The following is a 21,860-nucleotide window of genomic DNA, read 5'->3' on the forward strand; positions in this document are numbered from 1 at the left end:
TTATGCATCGTACTTGGTTGTGAAAATTCAGATATTCTGCGATTATACCGCAACCGATAATACCGCTCAGTCCTAATAAAAAGAACCTCTGTCTCCGCAATTTTTTAATGTAAGCTGGTGACTGTTTTTCGTTAAACATGCTGCTCGTGATTGAAGATCATCTATGAAAACAAACACGATATTGTACAAGGAATAAAAAATAAAATGACACGTCCAGCATAGGGTTTGAGCGCGTTATAATAATATTACGATAACTCACTGGAATGTTTTCAAATTTCTGCAAACAAATCAAAGCTTCTGATAATCATTTTACCTATCACATAACTGTGACTCGTAGTATCCACTCCGAGTAATGAAAGCATTTAAAATTTCAATCGAAATAGTGTGACAATATTCTTGGCCATATTTGTGGGTCTGAAGTTTGAAGCAGGTACAGAAGTGAAGATAGCATATATTTATTTGACAAATGTAGAAATTCGTCACAAGAAACTAAACGAGCTGTTCCATTCAGAACTGTAATGTCCGCGCAAATGGTCTACTATGAGTTTGCATTCAATCAATGTTTTCGAAATTAGGTATCTGAGAATATTCGTTTCCATTTTCGCCATTCACAAGCTTGATTTGAATTTCGACGACATGACACAGGTTGATACCAGGCTAGAATTTTTAATTTTCATTTGAAATTTAGAGAACGATTTTTGCAAAAGCATTTGATAATGAGACGATGCATCATATGCAGCATATTAAAATTCGACATTAATTTGACCCAATTCAAACTGATTTTTGTATAATGCTTCAGCACAGATCTTCCGAATGAACAGTATCGCTTAAAACCTATCCGATCGAGTAAATCCTTATTCTGCCCTGCGATAGAAATGGATCAACAGATGACAAATAATGTTTTACGGTAAGGTTTTAGCATCCAAGCTTTCTGAATTATGTTGAAAATTAGTTCCAAAAACGTGTTTCGTGTCAGATATAGATCTACTATATCGGCGATACGAAAACGTTTTTCCGGAGGGATCGGAGAAGAATTGAAAAACAATCGCAAGATGGCACTGAATGTCACATTTGAGAAAGAATATCGGAGTGGCGCAGGTGCCCGAGGAGTCAGGTGCCATTTGAAAGAGTTGGTAAGTGAAGTATCCGGCTGCGTTAATACGTGTGGGAACGTGAGTGAGCAACAGGTGACTGGATGTCAACAAAGTGAAGTTAATTAAAAATCGCATGGCAGGTAAATTTGGCGGGCGCGCGATGCGAGCTCAATGAATTATACCGCGATGTTTCTTGTCTATCTGTAATAGAAAAATATAAAAATTAACTGGTGAACAGAAGAGTAAAGAGCGAAGCCAGCGAAGCTAAGGAAAAGAGAAAACAATCATGCATATGCGCGCGCGCACGCGGTTATTATATTATTATGCGTGAGTAAATAAATAACAACGACGTATGCACGATACACGTATGTATATTAAATTTTATATGCACGTAACGCGCGTCGCAGTTCGCCGAGAGCACAAGGCTGAAGTTAGTAACGTTTACACAACGCAACACGATGGAAAAAATCGTCGCTGTACAATTTTAGAACGTCTTCCAAGGAATTTGCTTAACGAAATATGAAACATGTTTTCTTTGTTACGAATATTAACTAGCTGAATTCCGCACAAACCTAAGGATCGAAGTAATGATTTTTCCTAAATGTAGATCGTTAAAGTAACGTTACTACCTTCAACCTCGTCCGAGAGATTGGATAGTCTGCCGTAAAATTCCGACACGCTATCAGAGAGACGCGGTGACGAGTGGGAGGAGAAACCGAGGAAACGGAGCCCAACTGCCTCGGTCGTCTGCCTGGCATTAATTTCTCCGCGATAAGTAGTCAAATAAATTTCTATTATTTACACCGCAGGCTGGGTGTGCCGCTTGCCTCCCCTCGTCTTTCGCCTTCCCGCCCGTCTGCCCACGTATTCGCATTCGCGTTCATACACGGGCCCGGATTCCTGTGATCGACACCTCGAGTCGTCATTGCTTTCCTTATTTACCCCGATAAAACACCTCTGCCGTCATTCCCCCTATTGTTCGCGCCTGCAGCGAATAACGGGCCTCGACGTTCCGTAATTAGGCTCGTTATACCGCTCGATGAGACCTCGCGATGATCAGATAACCTCACTTTAAACCATCGGCTATTTTCCTCCACTCCCTCCGGGATCTGTCATACGCTGAGGTTAGGTTGGTTTCGTTCTATTATCGTTACCGTAATATCGTAATATTATTGTTATTATAACATATCTTATGCTGTTTTCGATTCTTTCGCAGTAATGTTTTTAAGACATCTTGTTACGGGAACTACAGAACCGATGACTCTTTCAGAATTTCATCCTCAGCCAAGTTACTTATCTAATCTAGCAATAATACAATGATTACAATCCGGATAGAAAGATAGTCTCCAATTGTCTACTAGGAAAACTAAATTCACTGTAGTACTGACATTTTTAATCCTATTTTCAGGAATTTTATATAAGTTGGAAACAAGCTTGGATGCGGACATTCATTGATGCAACATTGATGCTCGTAGACAGTTGCAGACTCCAATTGCACCGAGATGGATAGAGCACACGGAGCGACCTATGGCGGGGGTACGGCCAACCTGCAGGAGTACTGGGACGAGTATAAAAAAATGATCGAGGAAACCAAAGTACTGGATGATTATCTGGACGAGGAATACGGACCTCGTAGTTACGACGGTAGGAATCATGTTTGGAATATCAATATGAATTATAATATAGTTATAGACAATATTAGTCATGTACCTTATAGCCTGAGGCAAGGCCGTGTCTGAGTCATTATAACTTCACCGTGCTGACTCTTGTTATTTGATCTAGTTGAGGTGTATTTCATCGACAATGCTCCATTTAGCAAAGTGAATAGTCAGCAAATGCTGAGGAGACCTTGGCAATGTTGATGAGAAAAAAAAATGAATGTGATAAAAAATGGATATGATATAAAAGGAAGAAAAAAAATATTGTTTCTATACAATTATAATCGGCCGTTTGATATTCTTCTGTTGTTCGTTATTTATTTTTCAATTTGTCTCAAGATGGGGAAGAGGAGGCTGAATGGTTGCGAGCCGCTGGACTTGGGGAATTAACTGAGCCGTGGAAAGCTGGGAGGGAGATTCAACCTGAACAACTCGGCGCAGTTCTTCGTCCTTTGTCCAGGGCTCAGGCTGAAGCGGTTCGACGTCGTGTCAGATCTCTGAACCACACGGTCAAGCAACGATTCAATCAAAAACAGCGAGTTCGGAAACCGGATATTAGAGACGTTTTCAAAGATGTCGAGGTGTGATTCCAGGCCTAATTCAAAAAATACTGAAATAATCAATCCGGAAATTAGTTACTGAAAAGCCTTCATAGCTTTTACTTTGATCCGTACAATTAACCTCAGGTTTCAAGCACGGGCACCAGGTCTCGCAGTGCGACACCAGATTCCCTGGATTCAGTACTTGGGGAAACATTGGAGACTGCTTTGCCGCCGTCACCGCCTAGAGTTACAGTCGACGTTCATCAGAGCAGGTAAGCTGAGTGAATAAAATATCTGACGTCTTTTAAGTTCACTGGCCACAATTTATACACATAAACATCTGCATTTTTGTTTTACTTTCAGCGAAAATGTGCCGAGTTTTGTATCAATATTCCACCGCCCTTTGACTGAGGAAAAAGAAGCTGTGCGCCGATTACCTAGTGCTCCAACGTCCATTTCAAATCAGTCAACACATCCAGCTCCGTCTCCTATTCCTATTCAGGAAATATTCAGAAGAGCTGGGAACTGGTCGCAGAAAGGAGACGTTGCCGGAAATTCGGGTAGGTTTACATTTGTTACACATATTTTGCAAGAATCGTTTAATAAAAAAGACTTCCTGTTTCACTGCGGTTTGTAATATAAACTTCGAAATCAAGATGAACATTTCACTTGAGTAGAAAATCTTTTTTATGCAGAGGGAATAGAACTCACTGCCTACCAACGTCTTGGCACTATTCATCTTTCGAGACCAACGATACAGAGAAGAAGCGGTAGCGATCCGAGTGAAGTCGCAAATACTGCTCACCTTGATGTAGAGCCTGCAGGGAAGCTTTCAGCAGCTAAGGAACACGCTACTCTGAGGTATTGCCATGTGATGATTTGTTGAAACGAAACTCACAGAATGTGCGATACTCTTAAAAATTTAGTGAAAATTTACACAAGTCACTAATCATTTTTTTTTTTTTTCTTCCAAAACCAGGAGAAGCTCCGGAGGTCATGCGACTGTGACGCGGAGTCATAGTAGTTTGTATGGGTTGAGCAGATCTGGGGACGAGAATTTGATCACGCATCCGCTGAACCGAACCGCGTCCCACGGGCACCTGAGTTTCGAGGAAATGTGCAGAACCAACGAAGCAAAGTCCCAGGTGAGAGAAACTGATCTCAGAGCAACAATCGAGCCGAAAATCGTTTGAATGTAAACGTTTTTTGGCTCTTCAGGTCTGGGGTTCGGAGGTGCTTGCGGTTGATGACGGATATCCGAAGTATGGAGTGGAGTTACTGTCTCAGCGAGACCTGACCAGACTTAGGTCGCTTCTGTGGCTTGAGCTCACAGCCGTTTTCGATAAGTACAATGTTCCCTTAACCAAGAGAAAGCCCAATAAACGCAGGAGTAAAGGTAAGTGGTTTAGATAATTACGAAAGAAATTGTTTTGACTTCAAGTTCGAGTGGTTTTATCAAATTTCTTTCAGCAGGAAATTTATTCGGAGTATCTTTGTCCACTCTCCTGCTCAGAGACAGCCAATTGACCGCCGACGAGAGCAACGTTCCGTTGATCTTTCAGAAGCTCTTACACGAGCTGTCTAAACGAGGAGTTCGGGAAGAGGGTATCCTCCGCGTCGGGGGACACAAGCAAAAAGTACGAACAACGTCGAAGTACTCAGGGGTTTGAAATCGAATAGTAACGATTGGTAACAACTCGTCTATTGTTTCTAGGTTGAAGCGCTTTGCGCGGAGTTGGAGACTGACTTCTATTCGAAATCTAAGGAGATCGATAAATTACTGCGACGCACACCGTGCCATGATCTTTCGGCGGTGCTGAAAAAATTACTCAGAGATTTACCGCAGCCTCTTCTCACTGTTGAACTTATAGATGCTTATTATCAGAGTCACGGTTGGTACCTGAAATTACGATAGGTGCGATTTAGGGTGCGATAATGTTATTTAATCATGTTTTTACCGTTTTGTGTTTTAGGAGTGAAAACTCCTGGCGAACTGTCGTATTCGCTGAATCTTTTGGTACTTCTTCTACCAGTCGAGCATCGTTGCACTTTAAAGGCACTGCTGAATTTCCTTAAGCTGGTCATTCACAATCAAGGCTCAAACAAAATGTCAATTCACAACGTGGCGATGATTGTCGCCCCGTCTCTGTTCCCGCCTCGTTATATATATCCGAGGGATCAGTCCGACCTAACAGCCCAAGTTAACATGGCCGCTGTGTGCTGTCAAGTGACAGAAGCTCTTCTAAACAATGTTGATAACCTGTGGTACGTTCCTAACGATCTGATTAATCAACTCCGTAGACAAACCGAAGAGGAACGGTACCGTAAGTATAAAAAGAAGTACTACTAAATCTCAGGTACGCGTCCGTCAAGTCGTCGATATGATGAGTTTCAAAGGTTAGACTAGGAGATTGGTTGTAGAATATTTTTCAAGTATTTTACTTTTTGTTTGATTATTTACTCCTTTGTTTTATTCACTTTGGTGCCTAAAATTAGAATAATCGTTACCATGTGTTTTCACGGCATTCACGGCCTATCCCGTTGTAGCACGTAACCGGTAATCGTATACGTACCTATATCAATGATGAAATAAATCATTAAGGATGCATTCAGTTCATGCGAAAAATGATGCAATTTTTTTTCTTTGTTTAACATTATTTTTATCATAGTTTTTCGTATGTTTTCTACAATAAAACGACTAACGAGGTTAGCATAGAGATATTGCAGAACCCCTGATAATATTGTTTTATGCTTCAAAATAAATTTCAAGAGAGGTTTTTCACTGTTTATGCTAAAATCGCAAACTGACTGATCAAATCTTGGGAACTTTTCGAAAATCGCAAAAATATATGTACAATATGTTGTATATTTTGACCAGCCAGTAGAATATCGTAATTTACAATTATATCATAACGAAAATAAAAAGTAACTTACAGATCTTTTATGCTGAGTTGTATAAGGAAGAATAGTTGTAAGATCATTAATCGTTATCATTATTTCATACTATTTATAGTTTTTATTCTTTTGTCGGGATCTTGATAACATTAAATATTTATATTGAAAATTGTTGGAGGATAAATAGTTTTCGTTATTCTCATTTATTTATTTTGTTGCTTCTCCTGTATTTGTCACAGACTGATTGGAACTGTAAACTGGCGTTTAATGGGAATTACCGATATTTGTTTCAAAATTTATACTCGATAATTTGCAATTAATGTAGATCATAAAACCTAGTACTTAATTATTCTCAGTTACATATTTACGCGTGCTATAAATTTCTATGATTTTATGTTGTTAATATTTATTATTTTATCACTTTACTATTATGTATATTACATAAACGTATACACAAAGACAAAATACTGTTTCTGGCTATTGCTCAATTCATCTTTTCGCGTAGCACGAAATCATATTCTCCCGTATGTGTTAGAGTCGCTTTCGTTATTAATCGTATTCTTGTATAATCTGATCGCAGAAGTTTCATAATACAGATTAATATTGGCAGATTATTATCTTTTTAATTTTTTCGGTTTTCTATTTTTAATTGGTTCTGTCAGACTTTTATTAATTTTTTCGATCAATATTATTGGTTTCCCTTATTCCATCATGCGGTTTCTTTCCCCTACGTGTAAGAATTGAGCGTGAATGAGATCGATGTTTATGTTACTAGATAGTAACACTACGAAATTGTTGTATAAGGTTTATATACAGTCACGTAATAATATTTGAGTAGTTTTATTTATTCGTACAATTGTAATTGTACAGTCATATAACTATCGAAATTCCACGAGAATTGTACACGATCCGGTTGGACAGGGATACTAGAATGATTAAGAAAATGAATACGTTTACTTTATGAGTAGACGAAAAGAAGGCGTATCGTCTAAATCGTAAATCGCTTTACCATCATACAATTGCAGCAGGCTTGCTCTGAATAACTACTGTACTATACCGTTTCAACGAACAGGAAACTATTTTCTGACCGGTTGGACTGCTTGAATTTCGTATTAGTTATGGTGACATTTATCATTATGACTATAATGAAAATGTTTGATTTCTTCCCTTTTAGGTACCTTCTTATAAAAGTATGTTTTCAAGTAGGCATGATTGTTGGACTCTCCGTACTTACCCCACATTATTATCTCATTGTGACTTGATATGCGCCATATTATTGTAAGGATCTGTAAATACACGCATTCGTTAAATATTATACATACACCCTATACTAATAAAGTGCCAAAGAAAATACTTGTGCATTTGCTTCGTGTAACCATCCTATCCTGAGTTTTATCAAGTTGAGATTCTGTGGCATCGATTCTGTCCGACGAGTATAACAATGTGCTCGTCGTGCAAGAGAGAAGAAATCCTAGTATTCCTTGAAACTGTTCAACTTTCAACTCGGAAAATCTAGAAGTGTTACCCTTGCTGTCTTACGATATTGATGTCAGGGGATTTTTGGTCGCGAATTCGATTTGTATGGTTCTTTCCTGACTATTTGGACCACGAGAAACTCAGAAAACACAGTGAAAATAGCGTGGAATCGGCAGGAGAGAAATAACGAAGGAAAAAGCACCTGCTAAAGAATGTCGGAAAAACAGGTTCTCGTTTTTCGGCTCTAACTTTTGATGCGTTGGCGCAGCGTATTGGGACTGCGCCAAATCGATTCCTGTCGCAAAATTATGTCGAAATAGTGCATGAAAGAATTTATTCCGGCACTTTTGAAAATCGCGAAAATTTTCGCCAAAAATGGAAAGGGGTTAGCCTTACTTTTTTTTTGGGCGAAAAACTTTTGGTCTCAGATTCGATTTAAATGACCCTTATCTGACCAATCGGACCCTCAGGAACTCAGAAATCGCAGCGAAAAGAGCGTAGGACCAACAGGAGAGAAATGGCGAGGGAAAAAGCACCTGCTGAAAAATGTCGAAAACACAGGTTCTCGTTTTTCGGCTGTAACTTTTGATGCGTTGATCGCAGCGTATTGGAACTGCGCCCAATCGATTTCTCTCGCAAAATCACGTCGGTATAGTGCGCCAAAGAATTGATTCCAGCACTTTTCAAAATCGCGAAAATTTTCGTCAAAAATGGAAAGGGGTTAGCCTTACTTTTTTTTTGGGCGAAAAACTTTTGGTCTCAGATTCGATTTAAATGACCCTTATCTGACCAATCGGACCCTCAGGAACTCAGAAATCGCAGCGAAAAGAGCGTAGGACCAACAGGAGAGAAATGGCGAGGGAGAAAGCACCTACTGAAAAATGTCGAAAGGACAGGTTCTCGTTTTTCGGCTGTAACTTTTGATGCGTTGATCGCAGCGTATTGGAACTGCGCCCAATCGATTTCTCTCGCAAAATCACGTCGGTATAGTGCGCCAAAGAATTGATTCCAGCACTTTTCAAAATCGCGAAAATTTTCGTCAAAAATGGAAAGGGGTTAGCCTTACTTTTTTTTTGGGCGAAAAACTTTTGGTCTCAGATTCGATTTAAATGACCCTTATCTGACCAATCGGACCCTCAGGAACTCAGAAATCGCAGCGAAAAGAGCGTAGGACCAACAGGAGAGAAATGGCGAGGGAGAAAGCACCTACTGAAAAATGTCGAAAGGACAGGTTCTCGTTTTTCGGCTGTAACTTTTGATGCGTTGATCGCAGCGTATTGGAACTGCGCCCAATCGATTTCTCTCGCAAAATCACGTCGGTATAGTGCGCCAAAGAATTGATTCCAGCACTTTTCAAAATCGCGAAAATTTTCGTCAAAAATGGAAAGGGGTTAGCCTTACTTTTTTTTTGGGCGAAAAACTTTTGGTCTCAGATTCGATTTAAATGACCCTTATCTGACCAATCGGACCCTCAGGAACTCAGAAATCGCAGCGAAAAGAGCGTAGGACCAACAGGAGAGAAATGGCGAGGGAGAAAGCACCTACTGAAAAATGTCGAAAGGACAGGTTCTCGTTTTTCGGCTGTAACTTTTGATGCGTTGATCGCAGCGTATTGGAACTGCGCCCAATCGATTTCTCTCGCAAAATCACGTCGGTATAGTGCGCCAAAGAATTGATTCCAGCACTTTTCAAAATCGCGAAAATTTTCGCCAAAAATGGAAAGGGGTTAGCCTTACTTTTTTTTTGGGCGAAAAACTTTTGGTCTCTGATTCGATTTAAATGACCCTTATCTGACCAATCGGACCCTCAGGAACTCAGAAATCGCAGCGAAAAGAGCGTAGGACCAACAGGAGAGAAATGGCGAGGGAAAAAGCACCTGCTGAAAAATGTCGAAAACACAGGTTCTCGTTTTTCGGCTGTAACTTTTGATGCGTTGATCGCAGCGTATTGAAACTGCGCCCAATCGATTTCTCTCGCAAAATCACGTCGATATAGTGCGCCAAAGAATTGATTCCAGCACTTTTGAAAATCGCGAAAATTTTCGCCAAAAATGGAAAGGGGTTAGCCTTCCTTTTTTTTTGGGCAAAAAACTTTTGGTCTCAGATTCGATTTAAATGACCCTTATCTGACCAATCGGACCCTCAGGAACTCAGAAATCGCAGCGAAAAGAGCGTAGGACCAACAGGAGAGAAATGGCGAGGGAAAAAGCACCTGCTGAAAAATGTCGAAAACACAGGTTCACGTTTTTCGGCTGTAACTTTTGATGCGTTGATCGCAGCGTATTGGAACTGCGCCCAATCGATTTCTCTCGCAAAATCACGTCGGTATAGTGCGCCAAAGAATTGATTCCAGCACTTTTCAAAATCGCGAAAATTTTCGCCAAAAATGGAAAGGGGTTAGCCTTACTTTTTTTTTGGGCGAAAAACTTTTGGTCTCAGATTCGATTTAAATGACCCTTATCCGACCAATCGGACCCTCAGGAACTCAGAAATCGCAGCGAAAAGAGCGTAGGACCAACAGGAGAGAAATGGCGAGGGAAAAAGCACCTGCTGAAAAATGTCGAAAACACAGGTTCACGTTTTTCGGCTGTAACTTTTGATGCGTTGATCGCAGCGTATTGGAACTGCGCCCAATCGATTTCTCTCGCAAAATCACGTCGGTATAGTGCGCCAAAGAATTGATTCCAGCACTTTTCAAAATCGCGAAAATTTTCGCCAAAAATGGAAAGGGGTTAGCCTTACTTTTTTTTTGGGCGAAAAACTTCTGGTCTCAGATTCGATTTAAATGACCCTTATCCGACCAATCGGACCCTCAGGAACTCAGAAATCGCAGCGAAAAGAGCGTAGGACCAACAGGAGAGAAATGGCGAGGGAAAAAGCACCTGCTGAAAAATGTCGAAAGGACAGGTTCTCGTTTTTCAGCTGCAACTTTTGATGCGTTGATCGCAGCGTATTGGAACTGCGCCCAATCGATTTCTCTCGCAAAATCACGTCGATATAGTGCGCCAAAGAATTGATTCCAGCACTTTTGAAAATCGCGAAAATTTTCGCCAAAAATGGAAAGGGGTTAGCCTTCCTTTTTTTTTGGGCAAAAAACTTTTGGTCTCAGATTCGATTTAAATGACCCTTATCTGACCAATCGGACCCTCAGGAACTCAGAAATCGCAGCGAAAAGAGCGTAGGACCAACAGGAGAGAAATGGCGAGGGAAAAAGCACCTGCTGAAAAATGTCGAAAACACAGGTTCTCGTTTTTCGGCTGTAACTTTTGATGCGTTGATCGCAGCGTATTGGAACTGCGCCCAATCGATTTCTCTCGCAAAATCACGTCGATATAGTGCGCCAAACAATTGATTTCAGCACTTTTGAAAATCGCGAAAATTTTCGCCAAAAATGGAAAGGGGTTAGCCTTCCTTTTTTTTTGGGCAGAAAACTTCTGGTCTCAGATTCGATTTAAATGACCCTTATCTGACCAATCGGACCCTCAGGACCTCAGAAATCGCAGCGAAAAGAGCGTAGGACCAACAGGAGCGAAATGGCGAGGGAAAAAGCACCTGCTGAAAAATGTCGAAAACACAGGTTCTCGTTTTTCGGCTGTAACTTTTGATGCGTTGATCGCAGCGTATTGGAACTGCGCCCAATCGATTTCTCTCGCAAAATCACGTCGATATAGTGCGCCAAACAATTGATTTCAGCACTTTTGAAAATCGCGAAAATTTTCGCCAAAAATGGAAAGGGGTTAGCCTTCCTTTTTTTTTGGGCAGAAAACTTTTGGTCTCAGATTCGATTTAAATGACCCTTATCTGACCAATCGGACCCTCAGGAACTCAGAAATCGCAGCGAAAAGAGCGTAGGACCAACAGGAGAGAAATGGCGAGGGAAAAAGCACCTGCTGAAAAATGTCGAAAACACAGGTTCTTGTTTTTCGGCTGTAACTTTTGATGCGTTGATCGCAGCGTATTGAAACTGCGCCCAATCGATTTCTCTCGCAAAATCACGTCGATATAGTGCGCCAAAGAATTGATTCCAGCACTTTTCAAAATCGCGAAAATTTTCGCCAAAAATGGAAAGGGGTTAGCCTTACTTTTTTTTTGGGCGAAAAACTTTTGGTCTCAGATTCGATTTAAATGACCCTTATCCGACCAATCGGACCCTCAGGAACTCAGAAATCGCAGCGAAAAGAGCGTAGGACCAACAGGAGAGAAATGGCGAGGGAAAAAGCACCTGCTGAAAAATGTCGAAAGGACAGGTTCTCGTTTTTCAGCTGCAACTTTTGATGCGTTGATCGCAGCGTATTGGAACTGCGCCCAATCGATTTCTCTCGCAAAATCACGTCGATATAGTGCGCCAAAGAATTGATTCCAGCACTTTTGAAAATCGCGAAAATTTTCGCCAAAAATGGAAAGGGGTTAGCCTTCCTTTTTTTTTGGGCAAAAAACTTTTGGTCTCAGATTCGATTTAAATGACCCTTATCTGACCAATCGGACCCTCAGGAACTCAGAAATCGCAGCGAAAAGAGCGTAGGACCAACAGGAGAGAAATGGCGAGGGAAAAAGCACCTGCTGAAAAATGTCGAAAACACAGGTTCTCGTTTTTCGGCTGTAACTTTTGATGCGTTGATCGCAGCGTATTGGAACTGCGCCCAATCGATTTCTCTCGCAAAATCACGTCGATATAGTGCGCCAAACAATTGATTTCAGCACTTTTGAAAATCGCGAAAATTTTCGCCAAAAATGGAAAGGGGTTAGCCTTCCTTTTTTTTTGGGCAAAAAACTTTTGGTCTCAGATTCGATTTAAATGACCCTTATCTGACCAATCGGACCCTCAGGACCTCAGAAATCGCAGCGAAAAGAGCGTAGGACCAACAGGAGCGAAATGGCGAGGGAAAAAGCACCTGCTGAAAAATGTCGAAAACACAGGTTCTCGTTTTTCGGCTGTAACTTTTGATGCGTTGATCGCAGCGTATTGGAACTGCGCTAAATCGATTTCTCTCGCAAAATCACGTCGATATAGTGCGCCAAACAATTGATTTCAGCACTTTTGAAAATCGCGAAAATTTTCGCCAAAAATGGAAAGGGGTTAGCCTTCCTTTTTTTTCGGGCAGAAAACTTTTGGTCTCAGATTCGATTTAAATGACCCTTATCTGACCAATCGGACCCTCAGGAACTCAGAAATCGCAGCGAAAAGAGCGTAGGACCAACAGGAGAGAAATGGCGAGGGAAAAAGCACCTGCTGAAAAATGTCGAAAACACAGGTTCTCGTTTTTCGGCTGTAACTTTTGATGCGTTGATCGCAGCGTATTGGAACTGCGCCCAATCGATTTCTCTCGCAAAATCACGTCGATATAGTGCGCCAAAGAATTGATTCCAGCACTTTTGAAAATCGCGAAAATTTTCGCCAAAAATGGAAAGGGGTCAGCCTTCCTTTTTTTTTGGGCAAAAAACTTTTGGTCTCAGATTCGATTCAAATGACCCTTATCTGACCAATCGGACCCTCAGGAACTCAGAAATCGCAGCGAAAAGAGCGTAGGACCAACAGGAGAGAAATGGCGAGGGAAAAAGCACCTGCTGAAAAATGTCGAAAACACAGGTTCTCGTTTTTCGGCTGTAACTTTTGATGCGTTGATCGCAGCGTATTGGAACTGCGCCCAATCGATTTCTCTCGCAAAATCACGTCGATATAGTGCGCCAAACAATTGATTCCAGCACTTTTGAAAATCGCGGAAATTTTCGCCAAAAATGGAAAGGGGTTAGCCTTCCTTTTTTTTTGGGCAAAAAACTTTTGGTCTCAGATTCGATTCAAATGACCCTTATCTGACCAATCGGACCCTCAGGAACTCAGAAATCGCAGCGAAAAGAGCGTAGGACCAACAGGAGAGAAATGGCGAGGGAAAAAGCACCTGCTGAAAAATGTCGAAAACACAGGTTCTCGTTTTTCGGCTGTAACTTTTGATGCGTTGATCGCAGCGTATTGGAACTGCGCCCAATCGATTTCTCTCGCAAAATCACGTCGATATAGTGCACCAAAGAATTGATTCCAGCACTTTTCAAAATCGCGAAAATTTTCGCCAAAAATGGAAAGGGGTTAGCCTTACTTTTTTTTTGGGCGAAAAACTTTTGGTCTCAGATTCGATTTAAACGACCCTTATCTGACCAATCGGACCCTCAGGACCTCAGAAATCGCAGCGAAAAGAGCGTAGGACCAACAGGAGAGAAATGGCGAGGGAAAAAGCACCTGCTGAAAAATGTCGAAAACACAGGTTCTCGTTTTTCGGCTGTAACTTTTGATGCGTTGATCGCAGCGTATTGGAACTGCGCCCAATCGATTTCTCTCGCAAAATCACGTCGATATAGTGCGCCAAACAATTGATTTCAGCACTTTTGAAAATCGCGAAAATTTTCGCCAAAAATGGAAAGGGGTTAGCCTTCCTTTTTTTTTGGGCAAAAAACTTTTGGTCTCAGATTCGATTTAAATGACCCTTATCTGACCAATCGGACCCTCAGGACCTCAGAAATCGCAGCGAAAAGAGCGTAGGACCAACAGGAGCGAAATGGCGAGGGAAAAAGCACCTGCTGAAAAATGTCGAAAACACAGGTTCTCGTTTTTCGGCTGTAACTTTTGATGCGTTGATCGCAGCGTATTGGAACTGCGCCCAATCGATTTCTCTCGCAAAATCACGTCGATATAGTGCGCCAAAGAATTGATTTCAGCACTTTTGAAAATCGCGAAAATTTTCGCCAAAAATGGAAAGGGGTTAGCCTTCCTTTTTTTTTGGGCAGAAAACTTTTGGTCTCAGATTCGATTTAAATGACCCTTATCTGACCAATCGGACCCTCAGGAACTCAGAAATCGCAGCGAAAAGAGCGTAGGACCAACAGGAGAGAAATGGCGAGGGAAAAAGCACCTGCTGAAAAATGTCGAAAACACAGGTTCTCGTTTTTCGGCTGTAACTTTTGATGCGTTGATCGCAGCGTATTGGAACTGCGCCCAATCGATTTCTCTCGCAAAATCACGTCGATATAGTGCGCCAAACAATTGATTCCAGCACTTTTGAAAATCGCGAAAATTTTCGCCAAAAATGGAAAGGGGTCAGCCTTCCTTTTTTTTTGGGCAAAAAACTTTTGGTCTCAGATTCGATTCAAATGACCCTTATCTGACCAATCAAACCCTCAGGAACTCAGAAATCGCAGCGAAAAGAGCGTAGGACCAACAGGAGAGAAATGGCGAGGGAAAAAGCACCTGCTGAAAAATGTCGAAAACACAGGTTCTCGTTTTTCGGCTGTAACTTTTGATGCGTTGATCGCAGCGTATTGGAACTGCGCCCAATCGATTTCTCTCGCAAAATCACGTCGATATAGTGCGCCAAAGAATTGATTCCAGCACTTTTCAAAATCGCGAAAATTTTCGCCAAAAATGGAAAGGGGTTAGCCTTACTTTTTTTTTGGGCGAAAAACTTTTGGTCTCAGATTCGATTTAAATGACCCTCATCCGACCAATCGGACCCTCAGGACCTCAGAAATCGCAGCGAAAAGAGCGTAGGACCAACAGGAGAGAAATGGTGAGGGAAAAAGCACCTGCTGAAAAATGTCGAAAACACAGGTTCTCGTTTTTCGGCTGTAACTTTTGATGCGTTGATCGCAGCGTATTGGAACTGCGCCCAATCGATTTCTCTCGCAAAATCACGTCGATATAGTGCGCCAAAGAATTGATTCCAGCACTTTTGAAAATCGCGAAAATTTTCGTCAAAAATGGAAAGGGGTTAGCCTTACTTTTTTTTTGGGCGAAAAACTTTTGGTCTCAGATTCGATTTAAATGACCCTTATCCGACCAATCGGACCCTCAGGAACTCAGAAATCGCAGCGAAAAGAGCGTAGGACCAACAGGAGAGAAATGGCGAGGGAAAAAGCACCTGCTGAAAAATGTCGAAAGGACAGGTTCTCGTTTTTCAGCTGCAACTTTTGGGGCGTTGATCGCAGCGTATTGGAACTGCGCCCAATCGATTTCTCTCGCAAAATCACGTCGATATAGTGCGCCAAAGAATTGATTCCAGCACTTTTGAAAATCGCGAAAATTTTCGCCAAAAATGGAAAGGGGTCAGCCTTCCTTTTTTTTTGGGCAAAAAACTTTTGGTCTCAGATTCGATTCAAATGACCCTTATCTGACCAATCGGACCCTCAGGAACTCAGAAATCGCAGCGAAAAGAGCGTAGGACCAACAGGAGAGAAATGGCGAGGGAAAAAGCACCTGCTGAAAAATGTCGAAAACACAGGTTCTCGTTTTTCGGCTGTAACTTTTGATGCGTTGATCGCAGCGTATTGGAACTGCGCCCAATCGATTTCTCTCGCAAAATCACGTCGGTATAGTGCGCCAAAGAATTGATTCCAGCACTTTTCAAAATCGCGAAAATTTTCGCCAAAAATGGAAAGGGGTTAGCCTTACTTTTTTTTTGGGCGAAAAACTTTTGGTCTCAGATTCGATTTAAATGACCCTTATCCGACCAATCGGACCCTCAGGAACTCAGAAATCGCAGCGAAAAGAGCGTAGGACCAACAGGAGAGAAATGGCGAGGGAAAAAGCACCTGCTGAAAAATGTCGAAAACACAGGTTCTCGTTTTTCGGCTGTAACTTTTGATGCGTTGATCGCAGCGTATTGGAACTGCGCCCAATCGATTTCTCTCGCAAAATCACGTCGATATATTGCGCCAAAGAATTGATTCCAGCACTTTTCAAAATCGCGAAAATTTTCGCCAAAAATGGAAAGGGGTTAGCCTTACTTTTTTTTTGGGCGAAAAACTTTTGGTCTCAGATTCGGTTTAAATGACCCTTATCTGACCAATCGGACCCTCAGGACCTCAGAAATCGCAGCGAAAAGAGCGTAGGACCAACAGGAGAGAAATGGCGAGGGAAAAAGCACCTGCTGAAAAATGTCGAAAACACAGGTTCTCGTTTTTCGGCTGTAACTTTTGATGCGTTGATCGCAGCGTATTGGAACTGCGCCCAATCGATTTCTCTCGCAAAATCACGTCGGTATAGTGCGCCAAAGAATTGATTCCAGCACTTTTCAAAATCGCGAAAATTTTCGCCAAAAATGGAAAGGGGTTAGCCTTACTTTTTTTTCGGGCGAAAAACTTTTGGTCTCAGATTCGATTCAAATGACCCTTATCTGACCAATCGGACCCTCAGGAACTCAGAAATCGCAGCGAAAAGAGCGTAGGACCAACAGGAGAGAAATGGCGAGGGAAAAAGCACCTGCTGAAAAATGTCGAAAACACAGGTTCTCGTTTTTCGGCTGTAACTTTTGATGCGTTGATCGCAGCGTATTGGAACTGCGCTCAATCGATTTCTCTCGCAAAATCACGTCGGTATAGTGCGCCAAAGAATTGATTTCAGCACTTTTCAAAATCGCGAAAATTTTCGCCAAAAATGGAAAGGGGTTTTTTGGAAAAATTGGCACTTCGCCTAATCGATTTATCTCTTAAAATCACGTTAATATGGCGTCGATACAACAGATTACAACATGCCATCCGATTTCCGAAAATCCCACGACAAATCGAACGAGGTCAGTCTCACGTACTTTACTTGTGAGCTCTTATTTTGAGATTGAATGTCATGCCTCGGCGTCTTGTCGTCGTTCCGAGTTCACAAGCACCTTCTGCAGTGTATTCAATGTATTGTACAACAGAATAAAAGAACAGTCATCGATGATATACGTTTATTAATAATATGAGTTCTGCTATCACTGTCATTGGTGTTTTACAATTATCGACATCACTGTCGTACACAGCAAAATCAATCCACATGATGCATTTCTATCTAAAACTGATATACCAAAATGACACTATTCTCACGACCGCACTTTGTCAGCATTCTGCAATTTCACCCACATCAGTATTTCACCGACGTCACCGATCCCCTCGGACCAAGTTTTTCCATCGAGCAGCTTACTGGATAGAAGCAATCACTTGATTCAGAGCCGCGTCGCCGATTATCGGAGCGAAGAGGCTATTCGCAAGATCGCAGGCGCAGCACGCACTGAGGCTTGGCAGGAGGAGCATTATCCTAGCAATCCTCGTACCGGAATGACTCTGCGGTCCCAGATGTCTCACAAGTCCATCGACCGCCGCGTCTCGTGCTTTTGTCATCAGCATCCGACCGTCGTTGGTCTCCGTTAGTTCTGCAAAACGCGAATTAGGTTGAGTAACGAAAATAAATGACGGTATTTCATCGCCACCGACAAATAGAAGAGAATAAAACAAGCAAAAAACTTGAAACAAGCTCTCACCAGGTCGACACAGCGCGAAGGTCTCCAAGACTGAAAGCTCGACGTGGTCCACCCTTGCCTCGATTATTGCAACTCTGGCCTTCGACAAAGACGTAACCGCAGTTCGACCCAGGATCGAAGCGTGGCCCTGAAGAGCAGCGATGTCCAAGGGCCAAATGGCGGCCCTCAGGGCAAAAAGCAGGGGCCATGCTCTCTGGAGAACCGAATTTTGCTCGGCCCTTGCTAAGGATGAAAAGTCGCGGTGCTGCCTGGCGCATCTAATAGCGGCGAGAAGAATCTGTGCCGATACTTCGTACTGGATCATTTCGCCTGGAGAAAAATTTTCATTCCACAACAGCATGAGAACGAGTATGTTTCAAGTTGTTATTAATTCTACGTCAGAGACTTTTACCTACCTGGAATTATCGTCCTTCCAAATTGCGCAGGGTAGTTCATGGGCGGCAGAAGCAACCGATTCACCGTCGAATTCGTTGCCGTTTCATAGACTAGTTTAGGGGTAATCAAAACCGATGGTTCCAAGCTGCTCACTTCGGAAAAGGCGCTCCCAGATGAATTAGAGGATGGTCCGGATGCCGGAGTCCGGGACGAAGGCATCCTCAATCTACGTCGTGGACCTCGCTCTTCTTGAACCGCTGAATGGTTGAAATTCTTTTAATACCACGATCAGATCGCGGTTGAATGGTTTTTATCCTTAGTCGAAATTGCGTTAAATTGGATTTTGGGCTCGTGATCACTGATCAGACCGATGATTGGAGTGAAGTACAAACTGGAGCAGCTCAAAAAAGTGATGGAATAATTCTGAAATCCATGGAAATCTGGCTGACGAAGAGCGTAATTACCGAGTAGTTAACCCCTCGACATTTCTCACCTACCCACTTCACCCCCGTATCGAAGCCTATATTCGGTAAGAACAACAACAGCCGACGCCTCGAAGCGAGAATCTAGTTACACAAACTCCACCTGTTTCTTACATTCAAATGGTCAGTCTCTCAATTATTAACGACAGCGAACTTCGTCGAGTGATATATCATCCCCGGGGTTAAACACGCGAGGCAAGCTCTATAAAGCGGCTTCCACACCGGGTTTCGAATCGATACCCGAATTCTCAAAGCCAGGTTGACACTGTCCGCAGCTCATTTTTCGCTTCCGTTCGACAGCGAAATCGCAGGCGTTCACAAATATTTATCTTTCTTCGATTTATCGACATTTCCAGTTCACGATGCCGATCTCCACCCTGCAGTTCACCCGATTCACGCCTCCTTCAACGCGGTGTGGGCGACCCTTACCCGTGGAAAAGAGGGCGAGCCAAGTCCACGGAGTGATTTGATTGTCGTTATAACGCGTTACGCTCTGAGCTGTCAGTGCTTTGTTATACTCCACTTTTGCGCCCCTAGTCGTGAACCCCGATGGCTTCGGCGAATGTCCGGCGGTAAGGACAATAAGCCAGCGGTTAACTCACACACGGGGACGCTTACACCCAGGATTAAGCCACCCACCACCCTCTGCATTAGTTATAATCGAGCACCCGTTTCCGCATTTACTGATCGAAGTGTCTGTGTGGAGTAATTTGTTATTTTACACGCCATAGACGACGGTTCGCTTCTGCGATCATGTTTGCCCGCACGCCAGGTTCGTAATAACGGCCTCGGTGCGTGAAAGCGAACTCTTAAAATCGATTTTTTTTTTTTTCAATTTCATTTTCGTAATGTGCATATAATCAAGTATATCCGTGAAAAATTTCATGTCGATACGACAAATATTCTTGAAGTTACGCGCAGATTTGCAAAGACGCAGAGGAGCGTTTGAAAGTGCATTTGAACTTTAAAAGCGTTTTTCTCAAAACTATGATTTCAAAGACGATGAGCAAGATTTCTCGGAAAGTGCTGAACCGATCGTTCTCAAAAATTTACGCACGCTTTATGAATAAAGCTTTCATTCCTTAATCAAAGATTTTTTCTCGCCGATAAATATTTTCCATTTTATGAACACATCGAGGCAAAAATTTTTAGGAAAAATCGTTTTTTTTTCTTTTTGTTTTGAAAAGTCTCCGTTTTGTTAAAAATTAATATTTTTTTATTCCTTCGATCATAGGCCAGATAATACTTTATAATAACTAAATATTTTTTGATTTTTCATTTCAGGTGATCTAGTCCAGAAATATCTTGCTCAGTGATACACGCGTTTTTTAGAAGTGCTCCGAGAGATCGGCTACAGCAGCTTTGAAAATCAAGTGAAATGTTTCCCCAATATGTATATAAATTTATATGTCAATAAATTGAAATGTCTTTTCGTGAAAAATCCTTGAAAAATCCTTCTCTCGATAAGTATGCTCCTAGTCTTGAAATCTATCGTCGCATTACACTAATGGCAATCAAGTGAAAATAAGTTGAACCAAAATTGGATCTTTGCGTTTCGTATTATAATAATCTTCATCCCGAATAGTGACCAATTCAAACCTGAATAAGTCAATTAACAATGAAGGACAAAATCCCGTCCATCATACTTCAAGATTGACCTGAGATTGAACAATTTCACGGAATTCGATCACATCTCGCCCTCTCAAAAAAAAAAAAAAAAAAAACACGCTATACATGGCTAGCAATTGAACGGTTACAACGTCACACGAATTTCCTAGCTAACCGTGCAGTTGGTACAGTATTTTTGTTCACCCATCGTGACAGTGATTCTCCGCGTTAAAGGCCTGTCAATTAGTTGACCAACACTCGGTCGCGACACGCGGCGGCTCGTGTCTCTGTTTGCATCTCGTTTCGCTCAAACTCATAATCGGTATACACGTAAAGTACACGGATATAAATGCAGTCGAATTATTTCACGCTTCAACTATTCTGATATACTCTACCTCGAGTTCGAATAACCGGAGAAGGTTTAAAATTTTCTTTCAATAAACAGGAATGGATAAGAAAAAAAATTTGTAGCCGAATGCACTCACCTGATATGTTCATGCGGACAGTGAAGCACTTCTTCAAACGGCAATGCGGACACCAGTTTCGCCTCGCTTTGTCCACCGCACAGCTTCCGGTTCCGGCTAAAAAAAAAAAGAGAGAAATTATCATTGATCATTGACGTGGTGATGATTGATCTACGATCGATAGAACCCGCTCACCTATGCAGGTGTAGAGCACTCCGCGACGCACTGATCTTTTAAAAAAACAGGAACATCCGTCGCAGCAGTAAACTCCGTAATGTTTGCCGTAGGAACGATCGCCGCAGACTTTGCAGGAAACTGGAGCCGGCAATGTTCTCCCTAGAAACGGTTTGGGGTAAGAAAAAAAAAAAAAAAAAAACTTAAAAGCTTAAGCTCGTTTCGACTCACCCATGTTTCTTCCTCGATGATTCTTCCGTACCGCTTCACGAGTAGATGAGCGAGCTTATCGGCAATCATAGATCGAGTGAGGTGTCGGGATCCAAGGTGATGCATTTACGGTTCGGTAAGTGCGCAGTAGCCGGCCCTTCGACGTCGTGACGACCGACCTATGGGAGCCGAGTTGTCGAGGCGTTGGACAGTCGTCGCTGACGACGTGTTCTGAAACACCTCGTTCTCATTCACGACAAACTGACTGACCGATCGTTTGTCTTTGTACGTTTTTCTTTTTTTCTTTCTATAAAAGTTCTCGCATGTTTTTAGACTCTCTTCTTTTTTCGCACTGTTAGAACTAACGTGATCCTTTCTGATACATGTAAATTCGTAATTTGACGATAAACTCGTTCGTCATATGTCGATAGAATTCTACAATAATTTCAATTCAAATGCTCGTTCATTATTTTTGTACCAGAAGAAAAATGAATAAAATTAATTCTCAGTCCCTTTGACAGACTTGAAATTGATGTGATAGTAATAAAATCTTCAAATATCTGTAAATTACTAACATATATTAAAACGATATATGTTTTTGGG

At 42.0% G+C, this 21,860-nt stretch overlaps 2 protein-coding genes across 7 annotated transcripts; one reads left to right on the forward strand and one right to left on the reverse strand.

Moving 5' to 3' along the window:
• Positions 1-1,114: 1,114 nt before the first annotated feature.
• On the forward strand, positions 1,115-20,225 carry LOC107222651 (rho GTPase-activating protein conundrum). 6 transcript variants are annotated; one of them, XM_046734102.1, is made up of 12 exons: positions 1,115-1,133; positions 2,503-2,738; positions 3,092-3,333; positions 3,439-3,566; positions 3,658-3,854; positions 3,990-4,155; positions 4,274-4,439; positions 4,513-4,690; positions 4,765-4,931; positions 5,009-5,186; positions 5,268-5,618; positions 20,086-20,224. In XM_046734102.1, exons 2-12 carry the CDS (start codon positions 2,597-2,599, stop codon positions 20,115-20,117), a joined length of 1,947 nt encoding a protein of 648 aa, XP_046590058.1. In that variant the 5' UTR covers positions 1,115-1,133; positions 2,503-2,596; the 3' UTR covers positions 20,118-20,224. The 6 variants fall into 6 exon arrangements, with proteins under 6 accessions (XP_046590058.1, XP_046590055.1, XP_046590057.1 ...); XM_046734099.1 differs by having other exon boundaries at positions 1,120-1,234; XM_046734101.1 differs by lacking the exon at positions 1,115-1,133 and adding an exon at positions 1,704-1,869.
• On the reverse strand, positions 17,392-21,406 carry LOC107222962 (nuclear receptor subfamily 2 group E member 1). The gene is made up of 6 exons (XM_015662516.2): positions 21,279-21,406; positions 21,069-21,209; positions 20,895-20,990; positions 18,340-18,576; positions 17,945-18,253; positions 17,392-17,836 (listed from the first exon to the last, which is right to left on the reverse strand). The coding sequence occupies exons 1-6, from the start codon at positions 21,280-21,282 to the stop codon at positions 17,604-17,606; spliced, it is 1,020 nt and encodes a 339-aa protein (XP_015518002.2). The 5' UTR covers positions 21,283-21,406; the 3' UTR covers positions 17,392-17,603.
• Between the last annotated feature and the right edge of the window lie 454 nt (positions 21,407-21,860).

This window comes from Neodiprion lecontei, chromosome 3 (assembly GCF_021901455.1).
Source record: "Neodiprion lecontei isolate iyNeoLeco1 chromosome 3, iyNeoLeco1.1, whole genome shotgun sequence".
Classification (NCBI taxonomy): domain Eukaryota; kingdom Metazoa; phylum Arthropoda; class Insecta; order Hymenoptera; family Diprionidae; genus Neodiprion; species Neodiprion lecontei.

Coding starts and splice junctions, on each gene's coding strand:
- LOC107222651 (XM_046734102.1), top strand. CDS start 2,597: ATGGATAGAGCACACGGAGCGACCTATGGCGGGGGTACGGCCAACCTG. Junction 3,855..3,989: donor AGACGTTGCCGGAAATTCGG/GTAGGTTTACAT, acceptor TTTTTTATGCAG/AGGGAATAGAACTCACTGCC. Junction 4,932..5,008: donor TCGGGGGACACAAGCAAAAA/GTACGAACAACG, acceptor TATTGTTTCTAG/GTTGAAGCGCTTTGCGCGGA.
- LOC107222962 (XM_015662516.2), bottom strand. Junction 20,991..21,068: donor AGTGCTCTACACCTGCATAG/GTGAGCGGGTTC, acceptor TTTTTTTTTTAG/CCGGAACCGGAAGCTGTGCG. Junction 18,577..20,894: donor TGTCCGCATGAACATATCAG/GTGAGTGCATTC, acceptor TCAACCATTCAG/CGGTTCAAGAAGAGCGAGGT.